Source organism: Prionailurus bengalensis, chromosome D1 (genome assembly GCF_016509475.1).
Source record: "Prionailurus bengalensis isolate Pbe53 chromosome D1, Fcat_Pben_1.1_paternal_pri, whole genome shotgun sequence".
NCBI lineage: Eukaryota > Metazoa > Chordata > Mammalia > Carnivora > Felidae > Prionailurus > Prionailurus bengalensis.
In genome coordinates, this window is record NC_057346.1 from 81,848,214 (window position 1) to 81,873,524 (window position 25,311).

The 25,311-nt window shown below is 36.5% G+C and overlaps 2 protein-coding genes across 3 annotated transcripts in view; one reads left to right on the plus strand and one right to left on the minus strand.

The window, feature by feature from the left end:
* The window catches only part of ANO3 (anoctamin 3), a 296,517-nt gene that overhangs the window by 209,332 nt on the left and 61,874 nt on the right, over window positions 1–25,311 (plus strand). For both annotated transcript variants that reach the window (XM_043580834.1, XM_043580833.1), the window contains exons 13-14: window positions 1,736–1,832; window positions 8,362–8,422. In XM_043580834.1, coding sequence (XP_043436769.1) covers window positions 1,736–1,832; window positions 8,362–8,422 — 158 coding nt within the window. The remainder of the gene's footprint in view (window positions 1–1,735; window positions 1,833–8,361; window positions 8,423–25,311) is intronic.
* MUC15 (mucin 15, cell surface associated) lies at window positions 7,683–21,693 on the minus strand. The gene is made up of 4 exons (XM_043580836.1): window positions 21,460–21,693; window positions 14,048–14,778; window positions 11,888–12,037; window positions 7,683–9,785 (listed from the first exon to the last, which is right to left on the minus strand). Exons 2-4 carry the CDS (start codon window positions 14,739–14,741, stop codon window positions 9,625–9,627), a joined length of 1,005 nt encoding a protein of 334 aa, XP_043436771.1. The 5' UTR covers window positions 14,742–14,778; window positions 21,460–21,693; the 3' UTR covers window positions 7,683–9,624.

A 25,311-nucleotide genomic window follows, 5' to 3' on the forward strand; every position in this document is an offset into this window, starting at 1 on the left:
CAATGAATTTTAAATTGTAAGCAAAATTTCCTTCAAGGACTGTTTTAATTCTTCTTGTTCCTACAAATTAGTAGCATTACTAAGAGGAGGTATCATCTTTTTCTGTTGGTCTTTTAATATGTATGTTTTACCCGCTTTACTTCATATAGATCCCAATTACTAGCAAGATGGTGTGTGTGAAAGTAGGAGAATTATAGTATTTTTTAGACCCATAACACTATCATCATCATTAATAAAAGTTTTACAAGAAAATTATTTATTTTATTTTTTAATTGCCATATTTTTTTATTCAATTACAGTTAGCATACAGTGTAATATTAGGTTCAGGTGTACAATATAATGATTCAACAGTTCTGTGAGTTACTCCGTGCTCATCATCAGAAGTGAACTCAGTCCCCTTCACGGGAAAGTCACTTTTAATATGAAATAAAAACATTTCTCTTTGAGATATGTTGTAGCTGATGGAGAACTTGACCTAGAATCACAAAAACCTAAATTAGGCTCCCTGAAGTACCTCTTTTTAGCTGTATGACCTCAAGCAAATTACTTAAATTAAACATCAGTTTATTCTCAGTTGTGGAGATAATTAACCATGGCAGGAGATTGCAGTGAGGACCAGACTTTGTGGACATGAACCCACTTTTGCCCACTTTAAAGCATTGTATTACTATATAGTATTATTACTTACTATTTATTCCCACTTTAGAGTGAGATTTTTATACATCCAGCATTTGAAATACATTGTTTTTCTGCTTCATTTGAGGGTGTATTTTTGAAAACAGTAAATTGTGCTGTAAACACTGCCAATTAAACCTTTATTAACAGTTGCATTTCCAGACTTACTGTCAAAAGCCTTTCAATTACTTTCAACATTTCCAGAGCAGATTTAATTAAAGACAATTTATTTAGAGACTACTAAGTGGGAAAGGGCCACTTCTGACAGATAAACGCACAAAACATTTTAAAATAGGTTGCTGTGAACTCAGGCTGAGAGGCTTTTGAGAAATTGTTACTGGTGCCCTACTCCTATCACAAGTCATCTAAAATGTATGCTGAGATCTTTAAAAGGTAGTGGGCATTAAACTGAAGAGACAAGTATTATCAAGTTATATTCTAATAGAAAATATAATAGGTTTCAGTAAATAAAGACTATGTCATGTCATCATGACTGTGTGTCAAGACACCACACACACACAAAAAAAGTCAACTCCCTCAAATTTCTACTGAATGTGATGCCCCTGTTGGTTGGAGGGCGAGTTATGAATTTGTGTGGATTTGTGTGAATTATGGGTGCTATTCATCTTGGTGATTCTAAGGCGTGAGATGCAGGAGAAAGATTTGATTTCAGCTCAGCCACGTCCAAGCTGTGAGCTTGGCTGAAACTCCCTTGGGTGTTCCTTACAAGATTACCCTCAGTGCCATGAAATCATGTGTAACTGTCTTTGTAACAAAGCCCACAAGTGTCTCACAAGTGTCAAATATGGCCTACTATCATTACCGTATCCAGGCAGAGACTTCTAAAACTGAAGAAGTCAACAAAAATGTCCGTATCACAAATATCCTAAAAATGTGAGTTGGAACCACTCTAAGTTCTTGCTTACCTGTCCACCACTCCCACTATCCGTGTCTTCTTTTCCTCTCTGCCTTGCTGCTTCCCACAGGACTAGCCAGAGGAGCTAAGCACCTTCTTAAACGTGGAGGTTCATGCTTTCTCTCTCTTCTTTGGTTTCCCAAGCCAAGAAATTTGCAAGGCCACTGAAGTCTTCATGTGCCCTCTCTGTGACAAGAACTGCTCACTGCAGAGACTCAATGAAAGCTGTATCTATGCCAAGGTGAGTGTGGACCCTTGCATTCTCCTTCCCGAGCTCTACTTTTTCTCAGAAGTAGGTAGGAAAAAGTGAAAACTTGAATAGATCATCATTCAGCAGCAATTATAAAATGAGTATATTTTTATTTGAATATTTTAGTCTTCCTTTGTTTTTATAACTGATTATTGTCATATGGACATAAACTTCCACTTGGAATGACATATAGATTCTTTTTAGGAGAAGATGATTATATCTCTTGCTAATGATTAAATTTCCATCATCCATGAATACTCATTACAACACTTTTAATTTTAGGGGTACCTGGGGCTCAGTCGATTGAATATCCAACTCTTGATTTCAGCTCAGGTCATGATCGCAGGGTTATGGGATCGAGCCCTGCACTTAAGATTCTCTCTGTCCTTCTGCCCCACTCCCCAGTTCATGCTCTCTCTTTCTCTAAATAAAAAATAAAAACAAACAAAAAAACCCAATACTTTAATTTTACAAAAGGAAGGAAACAACATACTAAAAATTCTCAAGTCACTGCCTATTAGGATAACCTGAAGGCTCTTAAAACTTCTGAAGCCCAAGCCACACCCCAGAGTAATTAATTAAATCAGTATCGTTGGGTTTGGAACATAGACATCCATCTATTTTAAAACTTGCCAGATGATTCCCATGTGCATACAAGTTTGAGAAACTGAATTTTACAATGATTATTGTTTATATTTAAAAGTTTTTTTGAAGTATAATTAACATATAATAATATGTACACATCTAAAGTGTGTAAATTGACACATTTTGATGTTATATATGCACCTGTGAAACCATCACCCCAAGAAAGATAATGGACATATAATCACTTCCAAAAGTTTCCTCATGGCCTCTTGTAATCCCTGCCTCCCTCTCCTCCCCAGTTCCACCCCTGTGTCCAGGCAACCAACTGCTTTCTGTCTTTATAGAAAAGTTTGTATTTTCTAGAGACTCTTATGTAAATGGAATCGTACAGTTTGTGGGTTTTTTTCTGGCTTCTTTCACACAGCATAGTTATTCTGAGATTCAACCATGTTGTAACATTTATCAGTAGATCTTTTCTTTTTATTGCTGAGGAGTATTGCATTACCCAGCTATGCCAGAATTTGTCTATCTGTTTATCTATTAATGGACCCGTGGGTTGTTTTGAATTACCATTTTACCTAAAGCTGCTCTGAACATTCATCTACAAATCTCCATATAGGCACTGTTATTTCTCTTGGGTAAAAACCTAGGACTAAAATGATTAGATTATATGATAGGTGGGTGTTTAACCTTCTAAGAAACTGCCAAAATGTTTTCCAAAGCATTTATACCATTTTACATTCCTATCCACAGTATATGAGGGTTCCAGTTTTCCATACAGTCACTAATCCCCAGAATGGCTAGTCTTTTTTATTCTAACTATTCTAATAGATGTGTAGAGGTATTATAATTTACTTACTTGGAAATAATTTGGTCCTTTTTGGCCTTGCTTTTTTTTAAGTTTTATTTATTTTGAGAGAGAGAGAGAGAGAGAGAGAGAGAGAGAGAGAGCCTGAGCAGGGGAGGGACAGAGAGAGAGGGAGACACAGAATCCCAAGCAGGCTCTGTGCTGTCAGTGTAGAGCCCAATGCAGGGCTCCATCCCATGAACCCTGAAATCATGGCCTGAGCCAAAATCAAGAGTCAGATGCTCAACTAACTGAGACACCCAGGTGCCCCAGGTCTTGCTTTTAAGATTTGTAAGGTAGGTTCATAGCAGTACTGTAACTAGCATGATTTTTTCCTTGCAATGAAAGCAAGATCTGGCCGTGTACTGTAGCAACTGCACTGCAGATAGAGGGTTTCCAGTCTGGCTGGTGGGAATGGGCTCACTAATAATCCTTTCAGGTGGTTCTTTCCTCAAGAGGTTTCCTCACGGACACGCTCACTGGGCACTGCCTGGGGTGCCCATGTTTACGTCCTACGAACTCTTTCCGTGCAGTAATCTGAGGCAGTTGTAATGCTCACCTCACGTGTTTCCTTCCTCCCAAGGATCATTGATGGCTCTTCCTGCCTAGTATCCACTGTCTTGAAATCTGTTGCTTATGTATTTTGTGCATTTTTTGTTGTTTCCAGAATGGGGATAAAATCAATCTCAGTTACTCCATCTTGTTCAAAGTAGAGGTCTCTATACAATGAAGTTTGATGAGGCAGAGTATAAAATCAGAAGTCACTCAATACCCTACTACAAGCCCAAACCTAGTAAAATTAGCTTCTGGATAGTTCATTGTGAATACAAGGCATAGGAAAATCTGTTTTGTTTATAGTTTAGTTTATAAAATTATACTTAGTTTTGAATTTGTTTAAGTGTTCCACAAAGATGTCTTGTTTTGGGAAGCATTTTCTCAATATGTTTTGCAAAAGCCACATATTAAAGTTATGAGATGTAGAGATACATGTCCTCCTAACCCATGCATTTCAAGGATATATGACAGCCTTAGGGATACCAACAAATCCATATATATTTTACTTCTACTTTTACTTTTACAGAGTTAATAAGACACACTAGCAGTATCTGAACACTAAAAATAAGAAACACCCCTAATGGCAGAGTGATAAAGCAAAGAAACTGTCAAAGGAAACACTAAATATAGGAGGCTTTTTGTCATTATGCAATATTAGTAGAAAAGAGTATGTATAGGGACAGGTATGACTAAGAAAGAATTCAGTTAATAACTATTTTAAGGAAGGTGGAAAAGTTACCTTGCAGAGGAGAATATTGTGTTCTGGAACAATGCAAGAAATAAATGCCACCAGGAAGAAATATTTAATATGTATTATATATGTTTCTCTGGCTAAGATAAAATGTAAGTACTCGTTTTATACATTAAAAATAGGAGTTTCTATTCTTTCATTGATGGAAATAATGTTCTTTTTTAAAAACGGTTTATAAACTTACACATCTAGAAGTTATTTGAAGGGAAGTGTCAGAAATAAAGGAACAGATGATTACCAAAAAACAGGCCAGACAATCTAGGATCATCTGGCCACATCTTCTAGAAACTTGCTAATTTCTTGTGGAGTCATTCACCACTTGTGACAAGTAACAGAAAATGAAATCTGTCATATTTTATTGAAAAGTATGCATGTGTACATGTAATTATTTTAATAAGTTAAAGGACGTATTTCATGGAACAAAAATGGTCCCATCATATGATAAAAATTTTATTTAAGTACATTAACATTTTCTTTGATGATTATTTTCAATTTTAATCCTTAAAAATATGGTAATTAAGAAATTTTTGCAATTAAGTAATTCAGTGATGTTTGCACATTTATTTAAAAGCACCTAACACCACAATGTCAGTTAGCATTATGGTAGGATTTCTCGTTTAAGGTGCTATCATTGGATAGAAGATTTCTGCATTGTTTTCTCATATAATTTTAAAAGTGCCTCAACCCTCGAGGTGAGCTTTGTTCATAATAGTTATTAGTTTCTGGTTTTTTTTAACTTAATAAACTTTTACTCAATACCAAATATGAGCTCAGACCATATACTTATATTGAAGCTACAATAGAAAGAGGACAGAGTATTTTTTCTTTAAGAAACTTCATAGAAAAGTGGGTATGGGATCACATAAGACATTTGTTAAAAGTAGATTCTTGGGCTCCAAGTCTTAAAATTCAGAATCGATTGGTCAAGATAAGGCTTAGAATTCTGCATGTTAACAAGCTCCTTAGTTGATTTCTAGGACCACATTTAACAAAGACATTGCCCTAAATAATAATGGATCAGGAATGGAGAGGAGGTTGGGTGTGGACTACTGATGTTTCCATGTTTGATGCAGCTTGTAATCAGGTGGAGTGGACATAGGCAGTTACACAGATTTTGCCCTGTCTGAGAATGAAGGACTGAGGAAGTGAGAGAGGCATGAACTCCAGCTTAAATTCCAACTCCTTTCTCCTCTTTGCACATAATAGCCTGGTCTGCAAGGTTGAATCTGCCCAAGAAGTGCCTGTTCTCCTTGGCCCACAGGGGCTTTAATGGAGTATCAGTGGCAGTTTCCACATGCTTATTATGCTCCTCTGAACCCGTCAAACAATTTTAGAGACAGACCCAGCAACTACAGTAGAAGAGGAATAGTCTGTAAGCTTCCAACCTAGTAAGAAATTTACCTCTGAACAATACCCACATTTATTGGTTTCTAGCCACACTCAACTCTCCAAGAGAAATCAGATGTCAAAGATAATGGAGAATTTGTGCTTCAACACAGTTTTGTTTGAGGTTCAGTTTGCTTCTGTCTTTATATATTATTCCTATTCACATCAACGATGTTGAATAAAATGCTTGTCCATAGGTCCCCCTGTGCATAAAGGGGAGCTGTTTTTCTCATAAAATAAGTCATTGCAAACATACACTTGTAGATAAGACAAACTTCCTTTTGCTTTTGGAAAAGTCTATTCTGTTTGGGGAATTTTTTTTGAGATTTCATCTGGAATTTTCTTTTATAGGGCAAGCGACCCTTTCCTATTGAGCAGAATGCCTCTTTCCCCCTTTATTCTCCTGCCAATCATCCGCTGAGCTTGAGCCATCCATGCTATGCTTGACTCTTTCTTCTCCCTGTTCCCTGTTTTCATTCAACAGCTCTTATATCAACACCCTCAATGTAACCCTTAGCACCTCAAGCTATAACCATAGGCATCAAATTGCTCTTACTGCATCTGTGGCCCCCCACATCATAATGCATCCCACCTTAATATCTTAGTGGCTCTCACACAAGGATTTTATACTTTTATACTCCTCCTTAGGATAAGTTCTCAAGTTTTCCATTAACTCCCATTTTACCTTAATCTCCCATTACATACATGGAATCTGACATTACATGAGGATTACATGTATACCTTGCTGTGCCTAATGGATGTATTTCTAAATCATTCATGTTTAATTTATGGAGTAAAAAAAGGTACCTGAAAGATTTGTAAACAAACTTAGAAGAAATAAAATGGAAAACATTTTTAGGGAAAACATTGCATAAACTATAACAAATCATATTCATACCACACAATTATTAAGCATGGCTTTTCATTTGCCACTTTTCTAAAAGGACTGCTCTTTCTGGAGCAGGAGAGAGCCATTATTCCTTAGTGACCTTTAAGTCCCCATGTGTAAAGTCTCTGTTCTAACACTCTAAGAGGCTGTTTCCTGCACTAAGTCTGTTATAAAGGAAAGCAGACAGCTGTTCAGCTGCTTGGCAACAGCAGGTGTCTCCATGGGATGCCTTTGGAAACAGAAACGCTGGATTCCCCCACTGGGTGTAATTTTATGAGCACTGTAGGAGAATTGCTTTATGGCCCCTTTCTCCTGTACATAATATATAGTGATGACTCTCGTGAAAACCAACTCACATAACATTTTTAGAACTCCCAAACCTCATCATAGAAGTTCAGGGCCATCCAGGACATCTTGCACCTATCCACAAACCTTCGAAAGGAGCACATGTGTTGTATAATGATATTTTCAGTAGCGTTCTATCACAGGAAAACACACCCTACCTTTATCTGTTTTACATATTGTTTTGCAGAGTGTTCCAGATGTTACAATTAAAATACATATTAATATTGTTTTAATGCTCCCACTGACCAGTCTCTAGACTGTAGACTGAGCAAAACAAACACCATTCTATTCCCACTTCCCTTATAATAATGTTCTTTTGCCCTTATTTGGCCTTTCTCTCCTGTGAGGATAGTATCCCTCTTCTCCCTATAGTTTCTATAGTATTTATATGACTGTCAAATATATATTGCCTTGGCTATACTGTTTTAATATCCCTCACTATAAGTATAGTGAGGGCATTATGCAAATGAAAAGAAGCAAAGGTAAGTTGAATTTACAATTTATTAAAATCAATCTTTGCAACCATGAATATTGTATTCAGCAATACAATTTTTTGTTCTTTATAAAAATTCAGATAATGTCTGATTCAAAAACACTCGGACTATATCCTAAATCTTAAGTGATATGTGAAACTTCTTAAAAAAAAAACAACTCATAGCCACTATTGGACCCATGGCACATTCTGAAAGATGTCAGAAAGTAGGGATAGCACTGTGATACTTTCCACTGAAAGTTCTGGCTCATAGGTGGAATTCTTCATTTTGCAACTTCCTCAGTCCTGGACGTTTTGCTGACAGGAAGTGCAGCTAGGTATGCCTCAACTGAAAAGCTAACTTTACCTTGACCATCTATGCCCCACAAATACTTCCTCAGGGTACTAGAGCCACTTCTAAGCAGAAATTGAAGGTGAAGTCCAAAGGGAAGAAAAGGAAAGAAAGAGGAAAAGGGGGGAGGGGAATGCTGATCCCTTACATCTCCCCAAAGAGAAAATCATATGAAACAGTTTCAGGACCCATGAAAGGATCTCACATCTCATATTTACAAATCATAAAATAATGTGATTCCTTTTGGAAAAAAAATCATAGAATCTAAATGTAGATGGCAATCACTAGATTATTATAATCAATATGCGACTAATATTTTTGCTTTGTTTTCCATTAAGGTGACATATTTGTTTGATAATGGAGGAACGGTCTTCTTTGCTATTTTTATGGCAATATGGGGTAAGTAAGTTCTTCTGTTACTTAATTCCTGGTCCTCATTTTCTGAGGCTACTGCTGTGTTTCTTCACACACACATGTGCAGGCACACACATGTCCATTTAACAGTGAGACCTCTTGCTTTGTTTGCCCTCTTCACACATTCAGCGCTTCTTTGGGAATTTAACTATTGATCTAATCCTCTAGTCCCTAAAACCTCAACCTTCCTATACTAAGAAGTGTATTTTTCCTGCTGAAAGCAGGTGGTAATTAAGAACAAACATATGACTGAAAGATGTCATATGAATCCAAATGACACTTATTGTATTTCTGCTTGTAAAAGTGATGCTCGAAAATTTTTGTTTGTGTAATATTTCCATTCATCAATTTTTAACCTTATACTTTATACACTTAGAGATACAGAATCTATTCCATATATGATCAAGCAATGATACCTAATACATAATAAATCTTGCTCTTATTTAACATCTTAAAACTGTAAAAATTATGTACAAATATATGCTTTGGCTGACATTTCCCCCCCATGATTCTCATTGAGTCTTTAAAGAACCCAATTAATTGAGGCCTAAAATAAAACAGTTTAGAATTTCCCACTCTTGAAGAGAAGTGATTCTTTTCCTGGTTAGGGTCAGTTTTCCAACCATGGCCCTGTTGAAGGCAATGTCATTGTCAACTTGGCAACTCAAGGGGCTTACCATGGATGTGCTGATATAGGAAAACTAAATGTACTAGAGAACAATCTCTCACTCCTATTACTTTAATTTCCCAGGCACAGAAACTCTGTATACTCTCTTTCTTGTTTTAAGTCAACATTAAAAATAAATTACTCTTCCATTGTTCCTTGAAGAGAGTGACAATCTTGATGTATGGCATTAGGAGTATAGGGTTAATTAAATTATCAGGCAGGGCAGTCATGGTGAAACTCTTTAGTTTCACCTGATTCCCACAAACGTTTCCTACTAACAATAAAATAGACCAAAATACAAATTAACGTTACTCAGTAGATGATTCAGCACAGCCAAAAATGGTAAGAAAGGAAACCTTTCAGATTATCGTCTATGTTTCTGCTACTAGTCTCTTGCTTTTATGGTTCTCCTTGGCACAGGCCACATGACAGTGATCTTGCTTCAGCTTTTGGAGGATGGGTTTGTGAAAAGACTAGGATGTAGGTGATCATTTGCCGTCAGAAGCCTTTCCTCTTGGTTTTATACCGAGGTACGAAGTTGAGGTATGTCATCCATAGGAATGCCGTCACGTACATTTTCTCGGCCTGCTGGCATAGATGAATCATTCATAGTTGAGTTATAATAACTAGAGTTCCCAAAACTCGCATCATAAGGTTCCGGTGCATTGTCTAATCGCAGAACTAAAAAAGTAACCAAAAAATAATTATTTTATGGTAACAGTCTGGAGGATGCATGCTGAGGCATCTGCCAGACTATAGAAATTGTTCTAGATGAGTAGGTTAAGTACATCTGTTATATGGGCTTTTCAGACACTAGGTTTGAAATTTAAACGAGTGCATATTTTTCAATACACATTTCTTTCCAAGACTAAGAGAACAGTTTAACTTGTAAAATAATTTTGCTGCCAAAGGACCAAAAATAAAGGAAATAAAGGAGGAATCACAACAAAAGGAGAGCAATACTTTTCATGAAGAAGTATAGACATATGTCTCATTGATTTTTGAATCTTGTGAATTTAAAGCATTGTCAACATGTTCAGAATTTTTGTTTCTGGTGCAAAAAATAATTTTTAAAAAGTGAAGAGCATTAATTTTAAATCAGTCATGATTTTACTAAGTGTCTCAACATTTTTATGGTTGAGCCAGGGAAGATGGAGACAGAAGAAAACTATCTGTAAAAGCTTATGTTTCTTTATGATAGATCCTAGTTATCATGCACTTGACGTTTTCTGATTAACGTTATAAGAGATTATTTTTTACTTTTTTAACGAATAGCCAATTATTACTATCTTAATGATCTTGAGTTTATTTTCAAAGAGAACTTGGCATGTACTAGGTACCTTTAAATATTAAAGCAGTGACTAATTTCTAATTAGATTAGTGATCTAATTATTCATTTAGGTAGTCTCATATTCTAGCTATTCTTTAAGCCATCTGTTTACAAACTGGGTTCCTGGTAACTTGGGGGAGCTGTCTTAAAAGAGTAAAACTGGTGATATGATTGAGTTATTCCCTTCTGCCTCAATCACATCTTAAATTGTATCAGTTTGATAGACTGAGCTTTTGCTTCTGATAACAGATAAAGAAAAGATTCTGGTGTTAAGGGAAAAAAAAGGTTGGATACCCCTGTTTTTGAAATCCTATCCTTTAATTTGGAAAAGTGCCACTTTTTATTTTATATGGATTGCTAGAAACCCCCAAAATAGAATTAAGTTAAATTTTCAATTAACAGATTTGGTTCTGAAGATGAACAATATGTCAGTCATGATCTGAACTTATTAAAATCAAAAGGCTTTCTCAACAGGATGTACCAGGGGCATTTAACTAGTTTTTTTGTTTTGGTTTTGGTTTTTGTTTTTATCATGGCAAGCATCCCTTATGTAAACCAGAAAACATATTTTTTTCTATAGTATTAAAAAAATGAATCAATCATTTGAAGTTATTTCATTTCTATTCTAATTAGTATTATTGCATTAAGAACAAATTCAGTGCTTTCTTCTTAACAGATAAATTTCTTTTTCATAGATGCTATGGTTGGTCTTTGCTATCACATGAGTGAAAAATTCCTGAATTACTGTGACTTTATGTACCCAAATATACAACTCTTTATAGATTCTGTTTTAGAGACTTATTAAAATAATTGATTGAGGGCAACTGTATCTGTGTAAACTTTAGAAGAACTCCAAATTAGAATAAGTCATTGTTCAGGGGCACCTGGGTGGCTCAGTCTATTGAGTGTCTGACTCCTGGATTTCCACTTAGGTCATGGGATCAAGCCTTGTATCAGGCTCTTTGCTGAGTGTGGAGCCTGCTTGAGATTCTCTCTCTCTTTCTCTGTCTCTCTCCTCCTCAGTCCTCCCCGCCCACCAACCTCTCTAAAAAATAAATAAAAACAATAAGTCATTGTTCAAATTCCTGCTGCTAAGAGATCCAACATGACAAAGAATGGCTTTGCAGTTAGTGCTAACAACACTGGCCATTTTTTCCTTAATAGCATGCCATTATCTTCCAATTTTATAGACATGTTTCAGGTTCTGGGATTTGGTTTATTTAAAAGTAATTGTGATGCAATGAACCACAGTTCCAAATGGTTTCCAAATTCCACCCACAGGTCCATAATTATTTTGGTTATGGTCTTTGAGAAACAGAGAGAGATCATAATAAATATTTGGTCTGTTTTTGTCATATGAATCTCTGAATCCCTTCTAGGTAAGGTAGTGAACATTAGCATCCCCTTTTAATTAAAACCACTGTATGTAATGAAGTTCTAAAAGTTGTTTTACCTGGTTCGTTTCTGTCATCATAAAGTCGCCGATGGGAAAATGAATCTGTTTTCCTTTTTCCGCACAGCAAGTAGCCAACAAGAGTAAGTAATGAAGCACCCAGAATAGCACCTAAAATGGCCCCAAATACTACTCCTGTATTTTTATTCTCTAGAGAACAAATAAAAAATAATTAACAGATAAAGAAATAGAAAATAAATTTTCAAAGAAGAGAAATATATACATGTGGACTTTATAACAAAGACTTTAAAATATATATATATATATATATATATATATATATATTTAATTAGATAATGGTGATGTGTGTGTGTATATATTTTATGGAGTACTGAGTATTTGGGATGTATTGGCAAATATACCTCCCAATAAAACCACACTTCAAATTTTGAATTACCTTGAAATACTTCTTAGTTTTATAACTGTCTTTCTTTCCTTTATAAACAACAATAGTACTGAAATGCCATGTGTATGCTCCATTAAGATCTGATTTCTCTATGGACTGCCATATTGAGTTTTTAATCAATTCTGAATCTCTAATGAACTTTAATGATGAAATGAACTTTGAGCTTGTTTCTATAATAATTGAAAAATAAAAAGCTAGTGGGAATAAGTGGGTAATAGAAAATGAATCCACAAAACCCTAACAGAAAAGGCATTATAAGGAAAAAAGGAGTGTATCCTGATACAGGATATTTCAAGATACAACAAACAGATCATAAGCAAGATGTTTTCAATGTCTTGCATATTGAGAACAGATGTGTAGGTCTGGGAGTTCAAAATTTTACTCAATCATCCCTTTCACCAAGTACCCTATCTTAAACTAAATTATCAATAAACTATGTAATGCTCCCTGAACTCATATTTAGTATATTGTATTTTCAGTTTAAAAAAATTTATTAATTAAGTGGATAAAATTAATTAGTTTTATTAATTAAGGGGTCTTATAAAGTCTGTAATTCTGTATTAAAGCCCACTTATAAAAAAAATTACCTATACATTGGAAGCTTTAGAGCAAAATGATTAATAAAATAAAATAAAGCAAAGTTAAGTAATTTTCTTCTGATTAAAGAGTAAAGGTAGGAGGCATAAATACTCAGTATTCTCAGTATATATATTGAGTATAGACAGACAAAAGAGAGAGAATGTTTATTAAAAATCTTTCTGATGTAATATCAGAGGGGATATGAATAAGAGTATGTGTTAAAATTATAGCTAAAATGAATATATATGTACACAATGTATTAGTTGCAGTGCTATTTAAAGCCTAGATTTCAGAATTTAAAACTTTTCCTGTAAGCTAACAACTTTCAAGTAGGAATGTGTATATGTGATTTTGTGTTTACATCATTAATATAATCTGGAAACAAGTTGTATTGGAAATCATTGAATTCATGGGGGAAAAAGTATTGTTTAAAAATTTCAGGAAAATAAACACTTGGTTAGACCTGAAAAAATAAAAGATTGTGTACTTTTATTAAATATTAGATAACGTTTTAAAGCTTTACATTTTAAAGCTTGGCATAATCCCTAAATGAATTATTAAAATGTTCCCATGAAGCAATTTTCTTTTGACGCTCACAGCTGTATTCAATTTTGATGGTGTTCATTAGGTACCAACTTAAAAATTCAGGAGGATCTTCTTTGGTTGAGTTTATTTACATGTAAAATATATATCAGTGTTCTTTTTTCCTGTGATTATTCTGTGGTATCAGATAATTTATAAATTCATTTATTTCAATTTTCACATACGTATGTTTTTAAAGTTCAGTTGTATGTTATTCCTGAAAGCATGGGAAATTTCAGGTAGCTTTCTAAGATACAGTGAAAACTGTTACCTAGCATCTCAAAACTGTACCACTACCTCAGTCTCTATTTCTTTTCAGCCTAACCTCCTTTTAAATTTGTCCCACTGTCTCCTTACATTTCCATACAACAGTGACTAGTGCATGCTGACTTAAGCCCTAAAATCCCTTCACTATTTCCAACGAATATCATGGTCACCCCCTCAAAGTGAGAACCATGCGTGCTATTGCTGACTTCCTGGTTTTTTTTGTTTGTTTGTTTTTTTAATATGGCACATTCCTGAGATATAATCTATATGACTTAGTTCGAGATTCAATTTCACACAAAAATAAAGTTAAATCCATTTATATTTACCTTCTTGGGGGTCTGATGTGTTTGAGAAGAGTTTTGAATTATTGGTAAACTTTAAGGTGGGCTGTAGAGTGGTCGTTTCTCGATAAGGAGTAAACCCTACGAAGCTGTCACTGGTTGTGGTGAGCCATTCATCTGGTTCCGTTATCATGGGGGACACAGACGTGGTGTTTGGTGCTGCAGGAAGGATGCTAATTGAAATGGAACTGTTGTCAGGAGTTTTCATGGTATCACTGGCTGAAGACCAAGTGAACTTTTCTGAAGATGGAGCAGATGTAGCATCGGGAGGTGCTGAGACAGGCTGAGGATTTTCGTCTGCTATAGATGAGTTCTGAGGCAATTTAGAAACAAAGCCTTGGATCAAGGGAGGATTTGTGGGAAGCGTAGGCGTGGATCTTGGATTCCCAGAAAAGTTGTTTGTCGATGAATTGCCAAAGACCTCTGTTGTTCCATGGTTTTTATTTGATGGATCCCAAAGAGAGGAATTACTTGTCTTGGGATTGGAGGTTTCTCTATTTTCTTTATCTGAGCTTAAATTTGCATCACTTTCCAAAGGAACAGATGCATTTTGCATCGCTTTTAAGCCTGCTGCAATGCTTTGTGTTGTGTTTATTTCTAGACCTTCTTCCCCAAGGCTTCCAATTAGTAGTAAACTAAACATTTTTGAAATCAACAGAATTTTGGCTGAGGTCAACATTGTAGGCTTTTTTGGTACTGGTGTAATTAAGGGGAATCTGAAAGAAAAAAATAACAAGCATCTGAATTATTCAACAAAATAGCAAATTTTTAAAAATGGATCTACATTTTTAAAGTGATGAGGATTGAGACACCTGGGTGGCTCAGTAGGTTAAGCATCATACTCTGGATTTCCGCTGAGATCATGACCTCACAGTTTGTGAATTCGAGCCCTGGGGCTCTGTGCTGATCCGGAGCCTGCATCAGATTCTCTTTCTCCCTCTCTCTCTCTCTCTCTGTCTCAAAAATAAATAAACTTTTTAAAATTTTTTTAAATGTTTTTATTTATTTTTGAGAGAGACAGAGTGCGAGTGGGGAGGGGCAGAGAAAGAGCCAGACACAGAATACAAAGCAGGCTCCAGGCTCTGCCCCAGCTGTCAGAACAGAGCCTGTCGAAGGGCCTTGAACTCAAGAATGGTGAGATCATGACCCAAGCCAAAGTCAGATGCTTCTCCAGCTGAACCACCCAGGTGCCCCCCAAAGATCTTTTTAAGTGATAAGGATCTAGATACATAACACCAAATTGATAATACCATACTCTTTATTCCTAAAGTTTATTTTGTTTGGATTATGTACTAAAATTAGAGTGAGTTCTATATTCTGTATAATATTTCTTTCTTCTTTCTTCTAAGGAAGTGCCATGCAAAAACTTTGTCAAGCCATACACCACTATTCCACTATTTGAAAGATCATTTAGCTTGATACAAGTTGAAATATATGTATGAACTATGAACATATACATAGAGTTCATATGTATATGGAATATTATATATAGATTGCTAAGTAAAGCATTGTAAATATGGGACATGTAGAGCTGGCTGATTTGTTTAACCTATTTAAGAAAATATGTTCTTTATAAAGATGTAACTTGGAATATTTATGATGAAAATGATGTTGCTGATTGTACTATATACATACCACTTTCAAGTGAATCAGTCAGGAAATCCACTTGAAAATATTTCACTAGCACCTAATCTGAATTATTTGAATTTGAAATTAACATCCCTTTTTTGACAATCCTTTTCACTTCATGATGCCCTTCTTCCTATGAATCCCAAATTAGGGAAATTCAGAAAGACTTTTAGATTTTAGGATATTTTTTCCTTGTATCCCCTTACTGTGTAAATGAAGAATCTGGCTGGGAGCATGTGTGGAAAAATGATGGTGCCAGAGAGTAGCAGAGTTGGGGGGTTGAAACCCTTGCACAGTTCTCTTATCCAGGCATATCCTTCTGCCTCTGAAGTGTGGAAATGCCACAGTTCACAGATAGCGGGATATAGGGACAAGGTTTTAAAATTAGATTTATATTAAAATTCTGACTTGCATTATGGATAACCTGTGAAAAATAATCATCATAATAAGCATCATCATCATAATCATATTGACCTCGCAATGCTGTTCTGAAGAGTGAAGATTTAAGTACCAGTACCTTAAACAATACCTGACCTAAAGTAAGTAGCTAATAGACATTAACTTCTATTTTTTTATTATTAGAATATAATTTCTGTGTCTTACATTTCAAAGGCTTTACAATTTCGTCTTACTTGATCCTCACAATGATCCCTGGAGACCAAAAAAATTATGCTTGTAATGTCTTCATTTTGCACAGGAAGAAACTGAGGTCCAGAGTGGCTAGTAATGAAAACTAGTGAATGGAAGAGTAGCACTGAAATCCAAGACTACTGACTCCAACCTAATTAGATGCTACAATTTGAAAGATCGTTAATATTAAAATATTCTTTTAAAAACATTAGGCTATTCCTCCTCAAACGATAGAGTCTGAAAACTGATATCCTGCTCTTTGAATTGTATCTTAGAGCTTATTTTTCACTAACAGCATCCAGGGTAGGGAGGTGCAACTGCTATTTTTAAGGTCCAGTATTACCTACCTGCCTTTTTTTGTTTTTTTAAGGCTTATTTATTTATTTGAGAAATAGTGTGTGTGTGTGTGTGTGCACGCGCATGGGGGAGGGGCAGAGAGAAAGGGAGAGAGAGAATCCCAAAAAGGCTCCACGTTGTCAGCACCTAGCTGGACACGGGGCTCGATCTCATGAACCATGAGATCATGACCTTAGCCAAAATCAAGAGTCAGATGCTTAACCAACTGAGCCACCCAGGCTCCCCACCTGCCATTTCTTAAGAGCTCTTCCAGAAATTTTTGTAATTATTTTCAACCTTAATAATTTTTTATTAGGGTTTGAGGAGCCTCAATGTACTCCCTCTGATTTTCTTTTAAGTGCCCTCTCCCTGATTAATAGTACCTTACATAGTGGTACAATTTAAGTATATTTACATCCTGATATATATTTTTTTTTCAAAAGCTTTTAGTAATTAGTCCATACCTGTGGATTTCTAAGGCTTTACAAATATATGCCATACCTTATGCTTATCACTTAAAAAAAATCTACTTAAAAACCTAGGCAGACAGGCAGACAAGAATATTCATAGGAGCATTATTTATAAATGTCTCCAGCCTAAACATCAGATAATAAATTGTGAAATATTCATACATGAAAATTAACAAACTAGAGCCATGTACAACAGAGGTGATTATGACAAATGTAATGCAGAGCTCACAATGCCAGTTGTAGTGTGTGATTTCGTGTATGTAATATTCAAAAACAAGTAAAAATTGTCAAAAGTTTTTAAAAGAATGTTAAAAGTCAGGAATGTGGTTACTTGTGGGAAGGAAAGAGACAGTACTGATTAGGTAGCCATGGAAGGGACTTCTGTATGCTTGTGACACTGTCTCTTAACCTGGTAGGAATTACCTAGGTGTTTATATTTGTGATACTGTTTGTTTATATTTTTCACATTTCTGTGATAGCCAAGAAAATGAGTATAGGTCCTAAAAATGTTAACATAATTGGAAAACATATTACTATTATGCATTTATTAAGTCAGATGCTTCACATGTTTTCTCATTTAATTCTTACCCAAACCAATCAAACATACAATGAGGAAAGGATTGTCAATCCTGTTTTACACATAATTAAATGGGGCATTAAAAATGTAAGTAATTGTGACCAAGACCACAGAGCTAATGACTGAGAGATAGGGTTAGGACTCAAACCTCAGTATTAAAGCTAGTAATCACTCAACTGCGTAAAAGAAGTTACAAAGGAATATAGAAACTGGTTACAAAAGGATCTAGAATTCAGCTGCTTTTTAGAAACTTTTTCCCACCAATATATTTTTAGCACCGCTTCTCCAAATTGTATTATTTTACCCAAAGTAGTTTATAATACCATGACTGTAAACACTAGAAAACAAGGGCCTTCCACCTTAAGTACCTCTCGAACACACTAAATACACTTTTATCCCAATTTAAGAAGATGCCAGAAATCGTCTCTATGGTTCTGGGTGAACACCTTTAGGATATAGTTTACAAATTAACAAAACACAAGTTCTTATCCCCAGGACCTTTAGTTTTCACCGACACATTATTAAATGGATGCTCCACCTGGCACATTTAAAATACAATTCAGTTTAGTTTTAGAAATACTTACATGTATCTTTTCAGAAATATCCTTCTGTGAACTCTGCCAGGTTCATAGCAAACATTATAACCTTTCTCATTATCTAATTCCAGTGGTCTGATTTCTTTACGAATTATATTTAGCCACCCATTGTGTCACTACTATACATTTTGACTTGCTTTCCCTACACCTAGGCTTTCTGGTTATTTTTTCGTCCTAATGAAGTGGTGGTCAGAGGGGAAAAAACAGCCCTTAGCTGTTCTAATTTTCTCATGTTACATGAGGAATGAGCTTTCACTCCCTTCCCGTAATGAGAATCCACGTATCAAGAGTCAGCAAAGTGAGTTTTGTTGTTCCTGACTCACTTTGTAACATTGAACCACCAAGGGGATCTCTCTACCCTTCACCCAGCTTTTGACTGTAACTTGAAAACCTAAGGTATCAATACCCCAAATGAGCCAAGGCTTCTGTTACTGCCTATAATTTATCTCGAGGGAAAAGAAAGAGGAGAGACGATGTATGTCGTGAATACTATTTACAGTTTATTCCAGTTATGGGTAAGGCTTTCGCCAGAATCAGTTGTCCCAGCCTGAAGCAGAGGACACTTCACTTCTGCTCCTTGTTTTCCAAGAGAAACAGTTTACACCCCTCACTCAGGTCCCTTCATCTTAAAGGGATAGAAGTAGGCAGGAATAGAAACCATCAGCTCTTCAGAATCCCAGGCCTGGGTTTTTGCTGGAGAAAAGACTAGGAAATGTCGGTTAAGTTCGACCCCATTCTGACTTAAACCAGACACACTGTAAGCAGCAAAGTCTAAAGGAGGTGATACAGGCGCTCTGAAGGGCAGTAAAAGAAATCTGTGCTCTTTTTCTTTGCACTTTTCTCTCAGCCTCTCTCCATCTGTAGAGTTTAAATATTTAAAACTGTACTGTGTCCTTGTTATGTGAAGTTATGCTGGATGATGGTTGGTGTGCTCATGTGTGCCCAAGTTCATCTGTCAACCAGGTGCCCTGTGGAGGCAGACAGAGATGGGACGACAGAAAATACAATCGTAGAGCAAGAGCAAATCGGGAGAACCAGGTAGCATCATTCCCACTCCCGGTCTTTGTCCCTTCTTGCCCCTAGGTGGGAACTCAGGAGAGGAATTTGGAGACTGTATAACACAGGAACCGAGCTAAGACCAATACAAACTTAAAAAACCTCTAAGACTAGAATTATTGTAAAGGGAAGAGAAAAAGAGAGGAGGATTTCCTTCCACTTGGTGATACTTGAAACACAGATCCTAAGCCTGTCTGTATATATTGAACTATTTTTATCGTTTCTGGTAGTTCACAAATTTTAAAATATGCTTTCAGAGAGTATGAGTTTCACTTTTTAAAAAATAATTATGGAACGCAGAGAAAACGAACACAGTTTTCTCCCCTGTTTTTTGGTGTTGGCACTAGGAAGTGGTTTCACATTTGAGTTTTGTATGGAGGGCTGCAGAGGTGGTGGAAGAAAATGGCAACCGTGTCCATTGAGGGAAACAAATTCACACTGTCTGTGCATGATTTTGCTTCCCCTTAAATGCATAAAGTCATTATTCTGCCCAGTCTTCCTGTTGTAACTGAGTCATACCCATTTTATACCAAGCTTTAAAAATAAGGAGGTACCCTGCGAGGTCCACCTATGCAAGGGAAGAGAAATGCTTGTTACTCTAAACTCAGTCAAAATCCAACTGTTAAAGGACAGCGTTAGTTCAGGTACACGAAGGGGATAATAGAAAACCTGGATTCTGCTGTGAAATAACTAAACAATACTTGGACTGTGCTGCTTCTCTCTCGGTTGCTTTTGCTTGTTTCTTATTATAGATCTCAGGCTACAGATTAAGACAGATGGGTTTTGTTTGTCTTTGTCCTAGGAAATTCAGTCTGACATGCAGCCAATAACCCAGGCAGACCCTGAGTGTTACTCTTGAGTGGCCTTTACAATCTTCAACAGTATTTGCCGTTCCTAAATGAAAGCCACAATAAATGAGGACCTAATGAACTATGCTCCTAGAAATGCCTCTTTTATAAAAGGGTTTTGAAAGGATGAGAAGTCTTAGTAGCCAGAACAGAGGATTGTACCTGAGGACCTTATGGCGTATCATTTACTTTTATTTGATTTAAAAAGAAAAGAAAAACATGACTTTTCCTTTAGGAAAAAAAAATTCAAGTTTGTGAACATAATTCTAATTAAAAGACTGGGGTATGCGTAAATCCAGGAAAAATATTTAGGTCACGATCCCAGCTCACGTGAGCATTCTTAGTCATGAACTTCAGTGCCGAAATAAATAATTAGGTGGAAGAGTATCAAGCTTAGAAAGAAAAACTGTCTCCAAAAGAAATATTCTGGACCCCAATTCCCAGGCTTGGGGTTTTCAGCCTTCTGTTACATTTCACTGTCTGTAGAAAATGCCTCAGTAGATCAAATAGAAAGGGCTAAGCAGTAAATAAGCATCCCTTTAATTAAAGGAGCCTTTCACACAACCACAAACTGAAAATAATTTTAAGGAACTTTATCCACACCTTCATTCCATAAGATGTGTTCTGAAGCAACTGACTTAACAACGTCTTAGGTATCCAGTGACTGCCGGCCGTAAGCACATAGCATGTTAAGTGAAATAGTTTACATAGACAACGTTTTGCCAGTTTTTTTGATTAATAAAATCCTTGGAAAAATATACAGAAGCCTGTAATTCAAAGATTGTTCTTCAAAACCTGTCTTATTCTAGTACTTTAGCAAGAACCTTAAAGCCAAAATGCATAATTAAAATCTAAGTAATCAGTTTACATTCTTGCCATTTCCACTTTAGACATGTTGAAACTTTTACTAAGATCTGATTTAAGGAAACTCTCCCTTGTAGTCATGTACATTTTAAGTGAGGTTTTTATTTAACTCTCCAGCTGGTTCATCATGTAGCAAATTTGGCAGTAATTGGAAAAACTAAGTCACTTGGTGCAAATGCTCATTTGGAAGGTGATTACTTAACAAAACAACTACCTGTTTTTACAAGGATCTCCGTAACTACTTGCCAGAGTGGCAAAAGTTGAGCCTGCTTTGATTCTCTTTGGTAAATAAATGAGGGGGGGGGGGGGCAGGGAAGCAAAAGGGAAAAAGTAAGGGAGAGAGAGAGAAAGAAAGAGAGACGGAATCCCAGGCAACCCAGCACACCCTTACCTTCAGGTTTTGGAGGTATTTACAAACAGGAACTAAAATATCACAGACAGCTGTCCTGGCTGCAACGTGTCTGCCGAGGATTCGAGAAAGCAGAGGGGTGAAGTATGACAATGTCCCACTGGGCAGGAGGGTGTCAGAAACAAAATTTGGTGGAGCTGGCCCAATCTTGCTTGTGTAATAGAGCACCCAAGAACCTGACTGACCTGCTTCTCAGCTGTCAGCATGAAGATATCACCTCATTCAGGCCTTAAAAAAAAAAAAAAAAAAAAAGCCCAACCCTCCAGCTTTCATAGGTTGGTCCATTTTGACTTTGAGGCAGGCTGGGTCTCTTGAGCGGTGGCAAACCAGGGGTCATCTGTTTCCTGCCCCAAATGGAAAAAAAAAGGGAGAAAGACTTTGGTAATGTCCCTTGGTGTATCAGGAATTTCTGGCACATGCTGGCTTCCCCCTTTGCAGGTGAGGACACCAAAATGACTCATGGCCCGCACCTGTTGCTTTGTGCAAGTCCTGTGATGTTTTCTTAGATCATAAACAAACCTGTCTTTCTCATAGTAGGGTACCAAACACCTGAATGGAGAAAACGTGGTGCGAGCAGTAGTGAGGGGCCTCATGTGCAGGGCACCAGTCGGTCACTTAACACAAAGTGAAAGAATGTGTATTGGCATCCTTGAGAAAGCTGTGAAGCATTCGGTTAGAAATAACCACCGGGACTGAAATGGGCTTTCTTGCTGACTTTAGGAGTTTGGGGAGAATGGCCACACAATCCTGAGTAATCCTGAGAGCCTTCACGTTTAAGTAGTTTCCATCCTGTGTTCTCTTTGCTTTTACTCTCAATTTAGAAGCTGAAGAGTTTCAGAAGTGCCCGGGCAATGCTTGATTAAATACGGGAGTTGAATAACAACCTGGCATGCTTCCTTCACTTCCTTCCACGGCTTATGAAAGGGAGCCGAGTGAAACTGTAGTTTCTGGGATATTCTGCACACCAGTATTTGGGGGCCAGCGCCAAGGCCCGTTGAGCTCAGTATGCCTAAGTTTCATGCTTAGTTTCTGTTGTTCAAGGAGATAGGTTTCCAACTGCTGAGAGAGAAAATGAAACTTTAGCTGGAGTACAGGAGCTTCAAATTGAATGCAAAGAATCTACCCAGTTAATTGGCCCAGGAAAGAACAAGGTAACGCTATAGTTTTAAATTTTCTGAAGCCCAAAGGCCCCTTCAAAGTTTCATTAGGAATTAAGCCAACCCCTAAAAAACATTCCCTCAAAAGATATTTAAGCTGTATCTGCACTGGTATGAAGAAAAGCAAGTTAAATTAAATCAAGCAACTGGTTACTGAGCAATAGCTTAATAGAATTCATTTGGTTATTTTCAGATTAGTCAGTTACTAGGAAAAAATCCAACTGAAAAAATATTTTATGTCTATTGAGAGAACTGAACATGATTTGGCAGGATTGGGTGTGCCATACCCGTAGGGATTTTCCTAGATATGTGTATGAATATCATTACCACTTTCTGACTTGACCATAGTAATTATGGCCTATACCAGGCATGGAAATTATAAGGTACTTCTGCTATACCTGTCTGCTTTCACTGTGTAAGAGTCAAAGTCATCTCCCATGACCCTCTTTTCTGGAGACTCTACCTATGGCCTCAGAATCCTCTTCATCACCGCTCTCCTGACAGCCATCACCAATTGATTAAAATGACCCTGGATGTAAACCGTATTTACCCCTTCCTGTCATGAGCACATCTGGAAGTAAAGTCATAACATAAAAATAATGCATATATTTAACACCTCAGTGGTTACTTAGCTCACTTGGTTGTGATCAGAAATCTTTGTGAAATCACCTGAGTTGGAGTTAAAATGTAATTTCTTGCCAAACAAACAAGTCTCCATGAGATACATTTCCAGGTATACACCATGTTCTAGGTAAGACCAATCCCATTTGGCCCTCGTTTCTCCAGAGGGACTCAACAGCCGTAAGAGACAATTAGCTGGCACTTTTATTAGCCAAGCCAGCTGAGATGACACATTGTGTGATGCCCTACCTATTTTTTTTTGTACTAACCTACTATGGTACCTTTCATCTGGCACTCTCCAATTGCTTCCCACCCATTAAGTCTCATAATATATACTGGAAGAAGCAAACCTTTGTTTGTCTGAAATGGTAGAACTGATAACAAGTGGAGTTTCTAGAACACCAAGTTACATTATTGTCACCGATGGGTCTGAAAATGGAACCAGAATGTAGCTTGGGACCATGCCTCAAATAAAATTAAAAGATTGCTCTGGATCCAAAATACAAAAAAGATATTTTATTTGTATAAAAAAGATATATACAAATCCTATAGCATCACATGCCTGATGCTGATGTCACACATAGGAAATTTTTTGCAATAGATCATTAATAGCAGGTTCTGAGTTTGAAACAAGATATAAATTGAATTTATGTTTTGTCTCTCCCTAGGGGCATGGGCACTTTAAGAAAAAGAAATACTTGAATAATAATTAAACAAGCAGCATCATGGTTATATTATTTGAGGATAATTTAATGATATTCTTCAGAGATACAATGGAAATTGATGACTGGGAAATTCCTTATGGTTGATAACACTAACAATTGTTTAATATAAGCCTATTTTTTCTTCCTGAGTCATATGGCATTATAATATGATCTTCTTCATTTAACTGTATCTTTATGGAAAGATTAAGTGCTCCATTTTGTTGCTAAGGACATTCTACAACAATGTCCTTTGTTAAGTAGAAGTTGTGACATAGCATATACATATATGCAGGTGTACATACTTGTATGCATACTTACATAAACCGGGGCGCCTCTCCCCTGCCAGTTCCATCAAAGGGGAAAAAAAACAGAAAGAGAGTGGGGGGTATTGCTAAAAGATGACGGAAACAATTTAAAAACAAACACTACCTCCTTAGAGCATTACCACTGCCGGCATGGTCTGCCTATATTACCAGGCTTTATAAGCATAAGGTAGCCCTACTGAATCTTTATTCAGTGCCAGAACTCTGAGGCTGTCCCTCTGGCTGGGTACTCCTGGCTCATAATCACGAAGAGAGCAGCATGCATGGTAGGAAAGGCTCAAGATACCAAGTCATAATTTCCTTGTCGAATCCTGGTTTTGCTACTTAGTGGTTTCATGAGCTAGCCTGATCACCATCATATTTCTCCAAGACTGCTTTCTTATTTGTAAAATAGAAAGAGTGCCACCTACCTCCTAGTCACCTGTGGGGAGTCGATGAGATAAGGTAGGGAAAGTAATTCTGCATTACCTGACACTTAGTAGGACTCCATTGGTCCTAACTATAATAATTTTTGTTTAGAGATGGTAGAAATTAAAGGTTCAGCACCAATGAGAATAGAAGTCGAGATGATTCCAACTAAGCATGGAAACATGCTGAATTATTTTGTGTTCATGTCCATACCTTGGCACATAGTAAATATACTCAGTAAATGATAATTGGATGAAAATGAAATAATTTTTCTCCAATTTTAATTGAATTTTTTTTCCTGACAGAGAGGCTTTCCACGGTCACCTTATAAAGTCTACGATCCTCCTTTCTTGACCTATTCTATCTCCTTTCCCTGCATTATTTTACCCATACCACTTATCGCCATTTAACATCCCCTATATCTTATTTTTGCTCTTTATTGTCTGTTCCTGTACTAGAAAACTCATGAAAGCAAGCATTTTTTGTCTGCATTCTCAATTGCTTTATCCACAGAGCTAGAGTAATTCCTTTAACAGACTAAATTCTCAACAAATGTATAAATGAATGAATTAAATAAGTATATAAACAAATGAATATAATTAACAATAACAAAAACAGTGA

Bases quoted from the DNA above. Each gene is read 5' to 3' on its own strand.
- MUC15 (XM_043580836.1), bottom strand. From the start codon at position 14,741: ATGTTGACCTCAGCCAAAATTCTGTTGATTTCAAAAATGTTTAGTTTA. The intron at 12,038-14,047 runs GTAAATATAAAT...TTTGTTCTCTAG, and splicing joins CACATCAGACCCCCAAGAAG to AGAATAAAAATACAGGAGTA. The intron at 9,786-11,887 runs GTAAAACAACTT...TTACTTTTTTAG, and splicing joins TGATGACAGAAACGAACCAG to TTCTGCGATTAGACAATGCA.